Source organism: Rhinatrema bivittatum, chromosome 17, assembly GCF_901001135.1.
Source record: "Rhinatrema bivittatum chromosome 17, aRhiBiv1.1, whole genome shotgun sequence".
NCBI lineage: Eukaryota > Metazoa > Chordata > Amphibia > Gymnophiona > Rhinatrematidae > Rhinatrema > Rhinatrema bivittatum.
In genome coordinates this window covers 42,283,420-42,301,740 of record NC_042631.1, presented here as the reverse complement: position 1 = coordinate 42,301,740, position 18,321 = coordinate 42,283,420, and the positions used below count along the sequence as shown (strand labels likewise).

The following is an 18,321-nucleotide window of genomic DNA, read 5'->3' as shown; positions in this document are numbered from 1 at the left end:
CCCTTTTTTGGCCAGCAATTGAAATGTCCAAAGGGCATATCGGATTGCATGGAGTTCCAGGAAGTTATCTGACACCTCGCTTCCTAAATGGATCATCGACCCTGGGTGCGGGGACCCTCATATTGGCACCCCAACCCAGGTTGGAGATATCCGTGGTGAGGATAGTTTGAGCAGGGGAAGCCTAGAAGGGCTTCCCTTATCACTAAATTGGACAGATTCTATTACCAAGACAAGGAGTCCTGGAGCGGCAGAGCAATAAGGTTGCACACTCGAAGGTCCTGGAAGGCCTGCTGCCACTAAGACCGCAGGGTCCACTGCACTCTGCACATATGTAGATGGGTGAAGGGAGTGACATGGACAGTTGCAGCCATGTACCCCAACAGACAGAGCATATGGTGCACTGAAACCTGGCAGCTCTGAGCAGTCACTCTCCCCAGGGACACCACACTATCAGGGCTGGTGGAACCACTAAGCAAAGTAGGTGGGGGCCTAGGGCGCCAGGGTCCCGGGGCAGCAGCAAGAGCCAGTAACCAGTCAGTCCTCACCCAATCCACTGCTTCTCAGCTGTGTGGTAATCTGGTCCCCTTCCCCCCCTACAGCAGCTCCCTCAGGCCAGACCCTGGTTTGCGCCACCTCCCACCATCTTGCTCTGGCTTCCTCCACGTGGAGAAGTGGGAGAAAGTGCGTGAGCCTGGGTGAGACAGCACAAGGGGGGGGGGGGTGGTAGAGAGGGGGTAAGGCAGAAGGTGCCTTACACCAGCCCTGACCATGGTGAGAGCTTGATCCTGGCGTAGGAACGCCCTGGCCTGGGCCGTGTCAAACCTGGCACCAATAAAGTCCAGCTGAGGTGACAGGATGAACTGCAACTTTGGGTAGTTGACCAGAAACCCCAAAGTCTCCAACACCCAAATGGTGTAGTGCAGGGATCACAGTGCTCCCTCCTGGGTGGCTCTCTTTATAAGTCAGTCGTTCAGGTAGGGAAAAACTTGCACTCACAGCCGCCATACGTAGGCCCCTACCACGGCCAGGCACTTGGTGAAGATGTGGGGTGCAGATGCCAGACCAAAAGGCAGCACCCTGTACTGGAAGTGCTGCTTGCCCACCACAAAGCAAAGATATTTCCTGTACCCTTGAGAAATCTCGATGTGGATGTAGGCATCTTTTAGATAAGGGATGGCGAACTCCAGTCCTCGAGGGCCGCAAACAGGCCAGGTTTTCAGGATATCCAGAATGAATATGCATGAGAAAGATTTGCATCCAATGGAGGCAGTGAATGCAAATCTTTCTCATGCATATTCTTTCTGGATATCCTGAAAACCTGGCCTGTTTGCGGCCCTCGAGAACTGGAGTTCACCATCCCTGTTTTAGATTGAGGGAGCAAAGCCAGTCCTCTCTTCGCAGGAGAGAAATCAGGGCACCCAATGAGACCATCTTGAACTTCCTGCTTCAGGAATTTGTTCAAGGCTCTCAGATCCAGAATAAGATGGAGTTCCCCTGTTCTCTTTGGAATCATGAAATACCTGGAGTAGAACCCATTCCCCTTATTGCTGTGGTGGCTCGACAGCCCTGGCCATTACAAGGGTGGAGAGCTCTGTCGAGAGTACCTTCTGATTCACTGAAGGGCCCTAAAAGGACACTCTGAAAGTTCAACCTGTACCCGTGAAGAATGATGGACAGGATCCACTGGTCAGAGGTGATGGATGGCCTGCGGTCTGCAAGGAACTACAGCCTACCTCCGACCGGAGGGCCCCCCCCCCTCGTTGAGGGCACAGGTGTCTGGGCTTACACTCCCTCCCAGCCAGTCAAAACCCCATTACAGGGCTTTGCTGGGGCACCGGCTGAGTCCTAGAGGCTCGTTGTTGCCTCTAGCAAGCCCTGGGGCCAGCCTGCTGAGATCTCGCTCTGGTTGCCAGTGGGTAGTACCTGCACGGCCGGTAAAAGGGCGCCCTGGCCCTTGCCATGAGGGCTTCTTGCTTGAGGACTGTGGGTCCGAGGTGCTGGCGGGTCTCATGATGATCCATGAGCTATGCTACTGCTTCCATTATCTTATCCCTGAAGAGATTCTCTACGGTACAGGGTAAGTTCGCAATGCACTCTTGAACTTTGGACGGAGGCTGGAGGCTCAGAGCCAGGCCATGCGGCGGGCTCAAATGCCCACTGTGGCCACTGTCGCTGACTTCTCAAATACGTCATATGCGGCCCGCACCTCATGCTTATTACATTCGAAGCCCTGCTGGACTACTTTCAAGAAGTCCTCCTGCGGTTGCTGAGGCAGACGCTCAACTAGATCTTGAACCTACTTCCAGAAGTTCCTGGAATGCTGGCCCATATACAACTGGTAGCAGGCAATTTGGGCCGCCAGCATGGAACCCTGGAAGACCTTCCTCCCCAGGGCATCCAGAGCCCTGTGTTCTCAACCTGGGGGAGCCAAGGCATGGGTGCAATAATACGGTGTATCTAGGTCAGCCTACCATGGGGTTTGAATGCCACCAGCTACTGCACCTGTCCATGGTGGTAGTGTCCACCCTTTGGAAGGCAAAGCATCGGTCTTCCTGTTCACAGGAGGTACTGAGATGGAGTGCTTCCAGAGCCAAACAAACAATTCTTTGAAGATGTCATGGATTGGGACAGCCACCTCCTCAGATGCATCCACAAACTGGAGGACTTCCAGCATCTTGCACCTGGAGTCCACCTCAGTCAGGAGTCAGAAGGGGACGGATTCTGCCATGGCCCACACGAAGCCGGCAAATGTAAAGTTCTCGGGAGGGCATTTATGCCTCTCCTCCGGAGGAGACGACTCAGAGAGTAGGTCCTCGGAGTCAGCAGAAGAATCCTCAGAGATGTCCTCTCCCCACAGGTCATATGGGGCATCCTCACTGAGATTGCCAGGGGACAACAGCAGGGGGAACCCTCACTATGCACTTGGCACAGGGCACCAAGGGAACGGAGGGCACCGGAAGCCTGAAAGGCACAGAGGGCATCGATGGAACCAGTAGGGACTCGGGGCAATGCCAGCCACAGAGTTGGCCTCAGAAGAGACACCACCGTTCCCAACGGTCCTAACTCATCTGAAGAATCTGCGATGGGAATGGTCTCCAAAGGCAGCATTGGTGCCCCAGGCACCAGCAGCGGTTGCATCGGCAGGACATCGAGGAGCATAGCCAAGTGCTCCAGCAGCTGTGCTAGCATTGACAGCACCGGTTTTGTCATTGACGGCGGCTTCAACAGGACCGGCAGCTCAATGCATTGTAGGGCTTGGCCGACCGCCAACCATACTCCGCGTTCTAACTCCTCCTCGAACGCTGAAGAAGAGAGGACAGCTGGAGGAGGTGGTGTTGCCTGGTCTCCCTCGTGGCCCCGAGGGAGACCAATGTCCGGCACCAGTCTCAGTGGGGACCGCCTCGGGCCCTCAGCGTTGATGGAGGATGCCGCCTCCTTGGCCTGGGGCTGCTTTGGGGGCATCTCGGCCAGCGTTGGTGCTGTCCAGAGCTTCGACGGAGACAGATTACGGTGCTTGGCCTGGTCTTTTCCCAGTGCCGAGGAGGACTGTAATGATCCAAACCTGGAAAGGGAGGAAAGATGTAGGCTGGTCCCCAGTGCCTAATTCGACCTGGAGACCCAGCGGTGGAGCAGACAGCATGGCCTCTGTAGCCACCAGTCCCTCCGTTCTCGAGGTGTTGACGATCCAGACGTCAAAGGACCAGACTTCCTGGGCCGAACAGCTTCTCCATCTTATCTAGGCACACATGACGACACTCCCTGATGTGTGATTCCCCCAAGCACAGACCTCATTGGGTCTGTAATGGACATCGTCCAAGGGCACTAGGGGCATCGGCGAAAGCCCGATGCCATGTCAAAAACAACCGAGGAGCGGTCGATGGTCAGTCACCAGGGGATGGCACTGTCGGGAACAGACCGCAAAGAGCGTAGAAATCACTGAGTCACCCATTAACTAAGGCTGGGATGACGTCGAGGGACCCAGCGCGGGGAAAGAACTTCTTGAACATGGCAGTTTTCCAAGAAAAAACAGCGCGAGCTCCACTCCGCAAGATGATAGCTCCATAGAAAAAGACTGAAGTGGAACCCCATGTGGACGCGTGGATAGTGGCATGCTCAGTGTGCCAAAGTTTCTAGAAACTTTGACAAAAGTTTTCCATGCCGGGCTCCATCTGTCGTCACCCACTTGTGAAGACTACCATCCTGCTTGTCCCAAGAGAAGTATATGTGCTGCAAAACGGCACACACCTGCATACAAAGATGGGGACAATTTTCAAATTGCAGCTTTATGCTAGTAAACATGTTCACCTGTGTATAAACATTCAATTGACTCCTACATTCATATTTAAAATATTTAACACAATTATATTGTATAGTAGTGTCAAATTCACAGTTATGCTATAACAAAGAATACAAGTGGTGTCACTGCATCTCTCTGCTATAATCACAAATGCTTAGATCCTGTAAGTTTATGGACCATTAAAAAGCTGAACCCTCCAGGTCAGGAATGAGTTTGCAGCCGAGGCATCATCCAGAAACAGATCTCACATCCAGAGGCATTAATATTCTCCCAAGTACTGTAAGCAGATACTGCAACTACTGGTAATCCTATATACATAGCAGGAATAAACTTTGTAGCTGATAATGTGCTTTCTGGATCTCAGAAAAATTTAAAAATCTGAAAGAAAAGATTAAAAAAAAAAAGCTGAAAAAAAGTTGACTAGTACATTTGATCAAAAGGTTTTGAGGGCCTGAAGAATTCTCTTCATGAAAAGAATTTAAGTTTAATGAAGTTAACACAAATGCCCAACTAGTACAAATAGACAGCAACACATTTCCAAGGAGCCCTTGAAGAAAGATTTAGAGTACATATCTCCTCAAAGTGGTATAAAACAGCTGTGGAAACTGGCCCTAAAGTCCTACACTACCTAACAGTAAGAGATCTTTGAACATTCTACTGTTTGGCAGAAGGTAATTCAATCATAATGCTATATAGTTCATGTAACCCAAATTTGATTAATCAAGATGCCAATCTTCAGAGAAAAATCTTGGCATTTTTATGCAACCTCTAATCAAGTTTTTCAACTGCAGTGATTTTAGGACCAAACTGAATTCAAGTCACCAGATAGGAAGAGCCACTATTCCAACAGAAAGACCATTTTTGAGCAAGGCTTTGATCATTTCTTTTGCTCCCTTGCAGGCCGATACAGAAAAACCCGTGGGAGAGCCGGCAAGCGCCGGCTCTCCCGCCACGCACCCAGGCCACTCTCCTGGGTGTTCGATTCAGTAAAAAAAATATGCTGAGGGCCCACGGTAAAAGGAGGCGCTAGGGACACTAATGCGTCCCTAGCGCCTCCTTTTTGACAGAAGCAGCAGCTGTCAGCGGGTTTGATAGCCGACGCTCAATTTTACCGGCGTCGGTTCTCGAACCTGCTGACAGCCACTGCTTCGGAAAACAGACGCCAGCAAAATTGAGCATCTGTCTTCCAACCCGCGGGCAGATTTAACATTTATTTTATTTTTTTTACACTTTTGGGGCCTCAGACTTAATCGCTATGATATTAAATTGGAGGGTGTACAAAAAAGCAGTTTTTTTCTGCTTTTCTATACACTTTCCCGGTGCTGGCCGAAATTAAAATGTGCGGCTTGGCTGCACATTTTACTTTCTGTATCACGCGGGAATAACTAATAGGCCCATCAACATGCATTTGCATGTTGCGGGCGCTATTAGTTTCGAGGGGGGGGGGTGTTTGGCTGCGCGATTTCCTCGCGCTATTACACCTTACTGTATAAGGGGTAAAAATAGCACATCGAAAATGTGCGTCCAACCGGGGGCTAACAGTGTGCTCGGCCTGAGCACACTTTACTGCATCGGCCCGTTGATTAGGCCACATTGATTACTTAACATCTGTTTTACACAGACCTATGAAATACCTTTAAAGGAAAGAGCTTCACGTTATAAACCTGGAAATCCAAGAGAAGAAATAAACTGACCTGACCCTATTTGCTTCAAGCAAAGATTGCCTCAGGTGCAAACTTACAGGATTCATCAATCAAATAGCGTTATCGCATGCGTTAAAACTATAACGTATGGTGCGATGCAAATCAGACAAAGAGGAGGTGTTAGGGGTGGGAGTGGGCTGGGTTCACCGTTTTAGTAGTTTTGAAGCTCCCGGGGGGGGGGGGGGGGGGGGGGGGGGGAAGAAGAAGGGGGAGAGAGGGAGAGAGACTAGCTATGATGCCCTCACACTAGATAGGAATTTATATCTCTATGGGAGGCCCACCTAGTAACTCGAGGTGAGGTGATGGACTCTCTACCTAGGTAACCAAGCTAGGTTGAGAGAACATTGCACAAATCTCATCTTTGAGTTTCCTCACTCTGAAGGTCATCAAATCTTCACAAGAGAGCACTGTTCTGTTCATACGTCTCACTTTGAATGTCAAAGTGGCCCCTAACCCCTACACTAATACCTAAACCTCACCTCGAGTTACTAGGTGGGCCTCCCATAGAGATATAAATTCCTATCTAGTGTGAGGGCATTATGGCTAGGCACTCTCTCTCTCTATTCTGGCACTTCTCAAAGTGCAAAAAAGTTATCACAATTTGCGGTAACTTAGTGCTTCGAATAGGTATTAGCGCAAATTGTGATAAACTGCCTAATACCATAAAACACGCCCCTTTTTCTATCGCATGCGATATTTAGTGCATTTTGATAAATCCAGGCCTTAGATTGTAAGCCCTCTGGGGATAGGGAAATACCTACAGTACCTGAATGTAATCCACTTTGAAGCACTGAGAAAAGTGTGAAAAACGGAATATAAAATCTAAAAAAAAAAAATCAAATCTATTTGCATAGTCAATACGTATTCCATGAGGCATGTGTTTACTTTGATTCTTCACAGATCACAGAATTATTCATCTTGAGCTCTATGTCAAATTTGATTGAGAATGTGACAATGACTTGTATGCACAAAACTATCGTACAGGATTGCTCGTAAGGCAGTTGAATTCCTGTTAGAAAATTTAATTTAAGAATGCTTTTACAACATACCACTGTGCTGGCATTAAGAGGAACAGGTTCAATGCTTCCATTCACATCAGATGATGTTCTCTCTCTCTTGGTTTCTTCCAAATCAGTGACTGTGCTGGGGCCCTTCTTTTTCTTCAGCTTAGCTAAGATGGAAGATTCTCTCTCAGGGAATGGTGGCATTTCCTCTAGCACAGTTGCCTGGAAAAGAAACAAGCATATATGTTTAAAAATTATTAACAAGAGATATAGGCTTACAGGAGGCAGAGAACAAATCAGTCCTCATGCTTTAAGTGGCCTTCTGGTGAAAGCGGCTAACAGCAATGAAATTCAACATTCAGGATGTTATCAGAAACCCAAAATAAAGAAGGTGCTGAAACAGAGACGTACTAAGGGGGAGGGTTGCCATTGCCGCTAGCAGGAAGAACAGTGATGTGGCAGGGGAAACCCCACCAGCAAAAGCAAGGACCTGCACTGGCAGAGGGCAGCGCCGCCGCCGCCGGCATTTCCTGGAGCTGGAGCAGCAGCAAACAGGCCCAGTGTTGCCACCGGCGCTCCTGGAGCCAGTGGCAGAAGAGGCCCTGCGGTGTCACCAGCAGCCGAAGGGAGAGATTGGCCCTGTGAGAGAATGAGGGGGGGGTGTGTGTGCGCGAAGGTGCGGGTATAGAAGAGTGAGAGAGTGTGTGCCCATAGGTGCGTATATGCGAGAGGGTGCCTGTGTGCGAGAGTGGGAGAGGAAGCATGTGTGTGCATGGGTGAGACAGGAATTGTGAGAGAGACACGGAGGAAGTGTGTATGTGCGAGATGGAGGAAATGTGTTCATCTGTCTCTGTCACAAACACACAAGCTCCCTCTATCTCTCACCAAGTGTGTATGTGCATGAGAGACAGAGGAAGCATATTTTGTTTGTGTCTGTGTGTGTACACTCCCCAGTTCACGACAATTTCAGGGTGTCAGGTATGGAGCGTGGGGGATTTTTAAAATCCTTATTAGTTTTAATTATTGGGTGTTATTTGATGTCGGCTATTTTGAAATATTTTATCGATGTTTGGGAATTTTTTAAAAATTTGTACAGAAGCTTCTAATTATTGAATATTCTATTCATCAGCTGTTTTGAAATCTATATTTTTTAGTATGGTTTTACTATTCTGATTGATTTATATTTCTCAATTGTATTGAGGAATAGTGATTTTCTGCTTTTCCACTGTTGTATTGCATATAGAATTTGGCTTGTGGTTTCCAGTTCAGTTTTTGTCTACATGTGTGCATGTGAGAGACAGTGAGAAAGAGAGGAAGTGTCTGGGTATGTGTGTTTCATACACATGCTCCCTCTGTCTCTCACCAAGCATGGATATGTGTGTATATGAGTGAGAGGGAGCAAATTATGTGTGTGAGTGTGTGTGAGTGTCCCCAGTCTACAAAACTCTCGATTTTTAAAATCCTTACTAGTTTTAATTATTGGGTGTTATTTGATGTGTCTGCAGTTTTGAAATATTTTATCGATGTTTAGAAAATTTTAAAATTATATATTGGGAGGGGGTTGCCAAAGAAGTATCCACCCCAGGTGCCAAATACTCTAGGTATGCCTCTATGTCAAATTGCAATGTTCCAACAGCGTTATGTAGGCAACCTAAAGATTTTTGTGTAAAAAAAAAAAATAATAATAAAGGGCTTTTGTACAAGGCTCACTTTAAAAGAGAAATTAAAGCACTGAATGCATATGCAATTGAATGAATGGATGGGTGGGGGGTGGAAGAAGAATTGGATTCAGACAACAACCGAGGGCCCTGACTAACAGTCTGGGGTATCGATACGCAGACATAAGTGAAAAAGCACAGAACTGCTTCTAAAGCTAAGTTCATAAGCAAAACACACCAGAACGGTCTGAATTTTCAAGAAGGCTCATCACCCAGTAAAAATGCTGCTAGCAGTATATTTTTTTTATGGGTTATCATTACTGCATGGAGCAGCAGTTGCTACCTTTAAGAGAAACATGGGGGTAAACCTGCATGGCGCAGCAGATACTCCCATATGAAGCTTACTGAGCAGACTAAATGGACCATTTGGTCTTTTTCTGCTGTCTATCTTACTATGAATGAATATCAACTGCATTATAATTGTGAATATAAAGTACCCAATGTAATAATACAGTCCTTTAATGATGGGCTCATTCAACTCATGGGAAGATCATTTCATTTCATGCAAGTTATTAAAAAAAAACCATACAGATATTTGCATATGTGTTTATGAGGCTCTTGATATTCCCTGTCACAGAATTAAACATTTTTTTAAAATGCCCTCATGTAATATAATTGTAGGACTGTATGCCAAACATGTCATCTGAAGTGGGGAGAAATAACAATGAGTATTTTCTCTTTTAAAGCAGGAAACAGCTGCAATATGTCCTTAATGGGGTCAAATGGCAAAGCACTAGCTTCCCATACTGCACAGGTTCTTAAACTCAGCAAAAAGGGAGGACTGTTCTTAACTCATAGCTCAGACCCTGCAGCTGGATCTTAGCCAGAAAGATGAGGAACAGGGAAGCTGAGCAGTAGAGATGATTACTTTTAACTTGTTTGATACAATAACTTTCCCTTCATTATAAAATAAGACTTGATCAGCCTCAAAGGCTGGAGGGAAGTCTGTCAAGATTAACCCTCAGCACCACTCTATAGCCAGCAAGGGCCACTATTTTGATGGTAGCCATGTTCTTTCTCCCCATGCTCGTGTATTACTATCAGGGTATGCCCAAGCCTCACCAACCCTACAGAAGATGGACTTGAACACGAGTTCAAGAGTACAATTCGGATGAGTCCTATGGCCAGTGTCATAGGGCCCACCCAAATTGTAGGATGTTTGCTCACCACTTGAATCCTATATAGAGCACCTTTGCATTATTTCAGTATTCAATTCAGTATTTCAGCACCCAAACTTCTCATGCTCCAGTATCCTATAAGAAAGCTCATAAAGTCTTATAAATCCATATTATAAAGCAGGCAACTTCTCTTTTTCAATTAAAGGGGAAAAAGCACATTTCTCTTGGTCATTTATATGCAAATGACCTGTCCCTATTCTGTCACAATTTTTTTTTTTAAGTTCCTAGAACATTCATAGTGCCCAACAGCAAGAGAAAAAACTAATATTCAAGAAAATCATGGTCTGAGGCTGAGCTTTGCATTTCTTTACCAGTATATCTGTGCTGGCAATGGTGCTAAGGCGCAAGTACTCCACGGCTCTCTGCTGCAGCTCCACATCAGAGTTCTTCAATTGGCTGTCACTGCGGAGCACATCCTGGATAGTGGTCTTAATCTCCGGAAAGAGGTTTACAAACTTGATGTATGTGGAAAGCAACAGCGCCCGGGTGGGCACGCTGCACAGATGGAACTTGGAATGCAACAAGTTGAACTGTATCAAAGGGCTTAAAAAGGAAAAAAAAATAAGAGGAATCAAAATGATTAGAGGTGGATTCATTTTATAGTAACCTTTAACTTGCTTCTTTGCAGGTTGCAATACCATTTACTCGAATCTAAAATAACCAGCGATGACACAGGAAGACAAAATCAGATTTTGAAGAGTTTTAAAAGGGTGGACATTTGACAGCATGCTATTGGATGAAAAACTCCAGTATTTCAAACTGTACTGGATTTGCCCAGACCAGGCTGCCAATTCTTCTACAACTCCTGCTCTGATGCTTTGTGCTGTCAGCGACTGTTCAGGTCAGCTGGTGTTGGGTTAGTTTTGTGCTACTGACAGCACTACTCTATCTCCAGCTTTTTAGCCTGTGTCATTTCAGATCTCATCCTTTCAACCAATTCTATCCACAGTAGAGTGGCCTGGAGGTTAGAGAGGTGGCTCTGAACTAGAGAAGCCAGGGTTCTAATCCCACTGCCACTCCTTGTGACTTTAGGCAAGTCACTTCACTCTCCACTGCCTCAGGTACAAAGATTGAGAGCTCTCTGGAGACCGGGAATATCCATGGAACCTGAATGACATCCACTTTGAAGTGTTGAAAGGCAGAATATAAAGCAAATCAATCAAGTTTTGCCCAGCTATCTAAAGTAAGGCTTTAAATACAATTTTAAAAAGGGGAGTCCAGTTGAAAACAAGAATCCTGATTTGATGTCTCCCTTTGTTTAATTTCATTTTCATGTTTTGCTTCCTCTTCTCCCCCTATTAGATCATAGAGATATGAATCCGAACCAGAATCTGTTCGGATTTCAGTTCCGATTCACATCTCTATTAGATCATCCTAATCCTCAAAATGTTTCCATTGCTCTGATCCCAATATTGGGTTCAGGAAAGGTACATCTTGGATGATGTACCAGAGGTTTCACAGAGGTTGAAACATTGTTCTCATTGCACTTCTTGTGGGTTTTTGCAGTACCCTTGTAAGGTTGCCCCTTTGCTAACAAGGAGCAAGAATGAGTGGGAATAAAGTCCTCAAGTAAGGACAGCAAAATAAATCAACCTCACCAAATATAGTACAATATTCCCAACATACATAGTATATGGCAATGCCCACCCTGCACCAATTAAATTGTATTGTCTAAGCTGTTGGTTTTGCAATTCTTTAAGCAGCTGGCTGGAGCTCTGGGAATAAGTCACAATCATATCACTCACACAAATGATGCACAAGTTCTCCTACTGCCTCTATACCATTCTTCCTTGCTGGCAATCCTGAAGTACAATGAAAACAATGTTTCAACCTCTGGTACATCATCCAAGATGTACCTTTCCTGAACCCAATATTGGGATCAGAGCAATGGAAACATTTTGAGGATTAGGTTGCTCTAGTAGGGGGAGAAGAGGGAGCAAAACATGAAAATGAAATTAAACAAAGGGAGACATCAAATCAGGATTGTTTTCAACTGGACTCCCCTTTTTAAAATTGTATTTAAAGCCTTGCTTTAGATAGCTGGACAAAACCTGATTGATTTCATTTATATTCTGCCTTTCAACACTTCAGAGGAATGGTATAGAGGGTTTTCCCAGAAGTAGGTCCTACTTACCTGGACCTTGGATCACCAGCAATTAGGTTTCCAAACTCTCCCAAAATATAACCTCCAACTTTGACCAAGTTTTCATGGCAGGCTGGTGCTTGAAGGGCCTGTGAAAAATGTAAATTTACAAGTCTTAAAACAGATTTAGGCTACAATAGATAAAAATGTATGTAACACGTTCAGAGGACAGAAATATGTCCAATAGAGGTATTAGGGAATAAAGTATTAATACATCATTGTATTTTGATTTTTGTTTCTAGTTACATTTTGCTTGAAAGTCTTATTCAGCCAGTGTTTTCGGCAATATCACTCTCTTAGGAACTTTGTATGCAATACACTTCCTCCCATTAGTCTTACTACAGAACAGTGATTTTCACAATCAGAGTGCCATCAGACCTGAATAAGTATGCTGGGAAGGAAGGAGGGGGCATAGAAAAAAACCCCAAAAACCCACTGCTGTCTGATGCTCAGGTTCAGACAGCATCTGGACTCCGCTCTCAGCATCTTGCAGTAAGATAGGTATAGCAAATGTCAGCAGAAAAGAGCCAATTGGTCCATCCCATCTGCCCAGCAAGTTTTTTTGGGTTTTTTTTTTTTTGGTTTTTTTTTAAAGGGTGGTAACTGCTGCTCCATGCAGGTTACTCCCATACCTGTATATTATCTTCTTCTACCTGGGCCCCTCAGTCCATGAGCAGACCTCCCCTCTTTCACCATCTCTATATAAAACCACACCCATTTAAAGCTGGCAGTGTAGGGGAGCCTACAAAGTCTCCCTCTCCCATGACTCAAAACCTATCAGTTAATTTCAAAAGCCACTGGAATGATGTTCCATGTGTGTGTGCGTCTGTCTCTTCTAACCCTTTCTTTAAAGTCTGGACTAGTAGGGCTTTCAGTCCTTCCCTACCTCTTCTTTAGGCCATATGAGCCCCCTCCATGTCCACACTACCTGTTCCATGGAGACAGGTGTGCAACATAACACTTTTGTTAATATAGGCATATCTGTGCTTGAAAAGGTTGGAAATGTTAAAATTACACAGCATGGCAAGTCAAATTTATTATAATGTTATGACTGCAAAGTCATAAGTGGCAAAGGTAGAGAACTTTGTTTCACCAAGTAACTCAGGCTACCAAAATGTGAATGCAATGTGCCATAAACACACTTTCAATACATAAACAGGGATCTTCATTTTCAATTGTAAAAAAAACAACAAAACAAAACCAAAACATTTTTCTAGGCAAATATGAGTGGTAGATTTGGGCTGCTTCTGCAATGGTAACTTTATCCGAAAAATAATGTGATGTGAACGTGTGGAGATAAACTCCACATCGCAGCTCTGCAGATCTCTTACATGGGACTTGCTCACAAGAGGCCACCAAAACTGCCATGGCTTGAACAGAGCAAGCCTTGACATGGCCCCTAAAATACTGTCCCATCTGGGCATCACAGAAGATGCAGTCTGTTAGCAATTAAAAAGCATCTGCTTGGCAACAGCAATACCAAACTTATTCCCAATTAAAAGAAACAAAACGTTGGGTGGACTGTCTATGGGCTTCAGTCCATTCCATGGAAAATCTCCTTGAGCTTTTAGCACTTTCTAGTGGAAGGCTTTCTGGAAGCCACAAGGACCCGAGACAATCTTCCAAGAGATCCAAGCTGTGAGTGAAAGGGCCTGGAGGTTGGGATGGCATAACTTGCCTCAATTCTGGGTGATGAGGCCTGGGGAAGTCTCCAGCATGACTGGTTTCCAGACAGACATCTCTTATAGGAGTGGAAACCAAACCTGTCTTGGCTAAAATTGGGATATGAGAATCTGTCCTCACGAAGCTTCAGGAGTCTTCACCATCCTTGGAGCATGAGGATACACATTCAGAAGACCCTTGCCCAATGACGTACGAAGGTGTCTTAAGGCTAGTGTGGCACATATCCTGTACAGGGAACAAAACAGAGGAAACATCCTGTTCCAAGGTGCTGCGAAGAGATCCACATTTGGGCTTCCCCAGAGGTGCAAGATCCGATTAGCAACCTCCTGGTCCAGAGACCATTCATGGGGTCTGAAGATGCAACTGAGTCTATTACATTCTCTATTCTGGTCAGATTCATGGCCCTGAGCACCATCCTGTGGCAGAGAGCCAATGATCAGATCTGAACCACTTCCTGACACAGGAGGGACAATGCCGTACCTCCCTGCTTGTTAACATACCACATTGCTACTTGGTTGTCTGTCTGTATCAGCACAATGTTTTTGGACAGCCAATCTCTGAAAGTCCACAGTGCATACCCGACTGCCCAGAGGTTCTAGAAAACTGATTTGGCACATTTTCCTGGGCAGACCATAACCTCTGGGTGCCGAGTCCATCTACATGAGCTCCCCAACCCAGGGTGGACACATCCGTAGTAAGGACAATTTGGGTGGGAGGACTTTGGAAGGAGACCCCCTTTTCAGGATTCAAGATTTCCTGCCACCAGGACAAATAGGCCCAGAGGGATGATGTGACTTGGATGCAGTCCTGAGTGGCTTGTCACCACTGCAACCTTAAGGTCCATTGATTGTTTCACATTTGTAGATGTGCCAAGGGAGTGACTTGTAATATAGAAGTCATGTGCCCAACAGCCTCAATATGTGCCACGCCATTGCCTGCTGGCTCTGTTGAATTTCCACCGCGATAGTAATTAGGTTGATAGCCCGTTGCTGGGGCAGGAAGGCACTGGCTGTGTTTAGCAGGGCTCCAATGAAGTCTAATTGTGGTGATGGGCTGAGATGGGACTTGGGATGGTTGACGACCCCTGGTAATTCCAGCACCCAGTGGTTGAGTGCTTGGACTTCTTGGCCCCTGCCTGAGAGGTGCTCTTGACCAGCCAATCATCCAGATACGGGAAACATGGACTCCCAGTCGGTGAAAGTGCATTGCCACCACGGATAGGCATTTCCTGAAGATAAGTGGGGCAGACATGAGCCCAAATGGCAGAAAATCCTACTGGAAGTGCTGGTTTCCCACCACAAATTGGAGATACTTCCGGTGACTTGGGAAGATCTCAATGTGAGCATAGGCATCTTTTAGATAGAGGGAGCATAGCTAGTCCCTTTTTTGCAAGAATGGGATCAGGGTGCCCAGGGAAACTATCTTGAACTTTGATGTTTTGATAAGCTTGTTCAAGGATGGGATGGAGTCCCCCTGTTTTCTTTGGTATCAGGAAGTACCAGAAGTAAAATCCCTACCTTATTTTAAAATATTTATTAGCTGCCATTCCTACATTCAGGGTGAGGTACAAGAACACACAAAATTACATAAGAATCAACCAACAATGACAAAAATCAAACAAAATTAGAGATACTGACAGAACTGATCTTTTTGCAGTGAATCTCTTCCAGTTATCCCCATGTTAATCCCCCATGTTTAACCATGTTACTTGTTCCAAGTTTGATCATCCTTGTTTTAATGTAATGCATTCTCTTGCACAGGTTTTTTTTGTTATAATGTAAACCAACGTGATTTGTAACTTGTTACAAGAATATCGGTATATAAGAATCCTAAATAAATAAATAAACTGATAGACCAAACTATTGTCAATATAGATGACTTTACAATGCCCAGATGAAAAATGACTTTTCAAATAAATGGGTTTTAAGAGCTTTCCGGAAAGACTTCTGTTCTGCTATAATTTATTTTTTTTTATTTTTTAAATTTTTCTTATAAATACATAATTTTATAAATAAATAAATATCTTCTCCTCTTTTGGGAGGGAGTTCCATAAAAAATGGCTGGCAATGGAGAAAGAAGGTTCCCTAGTCTCTTCAAGATGGACTGTCCAAGGAGATGGGGTACCCTAGAAGGCACTGACTGGAAAAGCAAAGTTCTGGATGGAGTATGAATTTTTAGTGTTTTTCCAATTCACAGTGAAGGATTATTATGAATGAGAGTATGAATAGTAACTGCGAGCTTATATTGTATCCAAAATGAAATTGGGAACCAGTGTAACATTTACAAAACTGGGGTGATGTGTTCACATGTGTTTGTTCCCATTAATAGCCTGGCAGCAGAATTTTGGATAATCTGTAAAGAGTGAATTGAATAAGTTTTAAAAAGTTGAGGCTCATTTGGAGAAACTTTTGCATTATCCGATTCCTAATTCTTCTAAGCTATGCTTTCTTGATAATATGGAGGAAATCAAATCTCAAGCTACAAGGACACAATTGCTGTTTTTTTTAAGGAAATCATTCCTTATTGCTAAAAAAAAATTGATATTGGGAAAAATGGACAATGTCAGAAAGGCCCACACTCATACATGGAAGATGCACAACCTGATTGCTCATGAGCATTTATATGCAAGGAACTCTACACTAAAGAAATATGACAAGAATCTATTCAATCTTTAAATGCTAGAGCACAGTGTTTTATTTAGTGTAGCTTAATGGGATGGTGATCATCCGACTTAAGAATGTGTCATCTTGTACTACCTTTTCAGATTTCAGCTATTATGCCAAATGAAGAACTGTGTGTTGACTTGAGAGTTACGTTCACAGTTGCCATGGGGGATGGGAACGTGGGGGGGGCGGGGGGAAGGTATGTTACCTTGTTGTTGGGCCCCATCAATGTAGTGTTACTAAAGATTGTTGAAAAGCCAAAGTTGATTTAAAAAAAAAAAAGTTGAGGCTCACCAAACCACGAGACGCAAGGCTCTAGAAAAGAGAAGAGACTGAAGGGATCCCGCATGGACATTTGGTATATTGCATGCTCGAGTATATTCAATGAGGCTCAGTCAAAGTTCTAGAAACTGACAAATTTTCTGTGCTGGGCTCTATTTGATTTCATCCATGTATGAAGTCTGCCATCCTGCTTGTCAGAGAACTGTAAAGAACTTTTTCATTGCAATAAAATGTAATTGACATGCTATTCACCAATAGGATCCTAGTAATGATTTAGTTATATATGATTGGACAAATTAATTGCTGATTGGACCATTTCAGTTTAACATGCTTGCATCATTGGTTTGCAAAAACATTTTGATTAAGTGAAAAATACATTTCAATAAGTTGAATATATCTCTTAAAAATGAGTACAAATAGAGAAACTGATGTTGCATGATTTTATAACAGCATTAATGCTTTTTATTGTGCTCGTTAGGATTGCTGTGTTTTAATTGATAGCGTTGAATCACTGCACTTTTTCATGTATAGATTTCTTTTGTTTTTAATAAAAACAGCAAATCTGACAAGATGTACCACTACAATACTATTACATGCTTCAAGTGGTTGAAGTCATTAATTACCTATACTACCAAATAGCACACCAAATTTAGGGAATTTTAGAACCACATATTTATTTATTTATTTTTAATTTTTCTATACCGAAGTTCCTGTACAAGTACAAATCACACCGGTTTAACACAATGTACACAAAGCCCACCCTCTCTGAATAAGGAGTATTAATGCAGAAAGAGTCATTTAACAGTAAAGTATAAAATTAAGGTTCATGTTTCCAGACCACACCGCCAAGTTTACAGCACATAGAACCAAGCTCTTGACATATTATGTACCCCACTAAAGAGATTGTAGAAAAGCAGTATCAGCAGTAGTGTAAAAGCTCTTTGCCATACCTGTTATCTCCCTTGCTCACTGGGCCCTCTGCATGTGTCTCACTTTAAAGGGAAATCCATATGCAAATTTAAATTTAATTTAGTGGCAATCCAGATGAAAGTGTCTTTCTGGTATGGAGGTCACGAAAACAAGATTTCACCTATAGTATGGAACTTGGAGTTCTTTTAAAATCTAATCAATCATTCTGAGCACATAAAAGGCCAGGGTGAGGGGATCTTTCTTAAAATTGCAAAGTCCTTTCTCTCCTTCAGACATTCATTCTACTTGGCCTCCATTACTTTAATTCCATCTATTTTAGGGTTCCAGGCTATGTCATTCGAGTTGTACTAGTAGTACAAAAGCCAGCAGCTCTCATTAACTGGTACAAGGCAATAAGAACATTACACATCCATTTTGCAAGTTTTATACTGTTTACAAATACAGACCAGAATAAAATTCAAGATTCTCTCTTATTTATGAAGTACTAAGTCATGATGCCCTTCAAAACATCAATGTCTTGTTAAAAATCTACAGGCCATAGATATTTATGGCCTGCTAACTGTAACTTGTTGATGTCCCTTCACCACAACTATTTGGCCTTGACAAAACACGGGAGGGAACATTTGACCCTAAATTTTGGACCTCTTTAACTGAAAGCATATGGATGAAAAGAAAATTATTCCTTACCTGCTAATTTTCGTTCCTGTAGTACTCCGGATC

General features: G+C 44.0%; 1 protein-coding gene across 1 annotated transcript in view; it reads right to left on the bottom strand.

Annotated features, from left to right (window-relative positions):
* The window catches only part of AP2A2 (adaptor related protein complex 2 subunit alpha 2), a 373,009-nt gene that overhangs the window by 72,081 nt on the left and 282,607 nt on the right, over positions 1-18,321 (bottom strand). Inside the window, 3 exon segments of the mRNA XM_029582982.1 lie at positions 7,050-7,226; positions 10,212-10,443; positions 12,035-12,132. Coding sequence (XP_029438842.1) covers positions 7,050-7,226; positions 10,212-10,443; positions 12,035-12,132 — 507 coding nt within the window.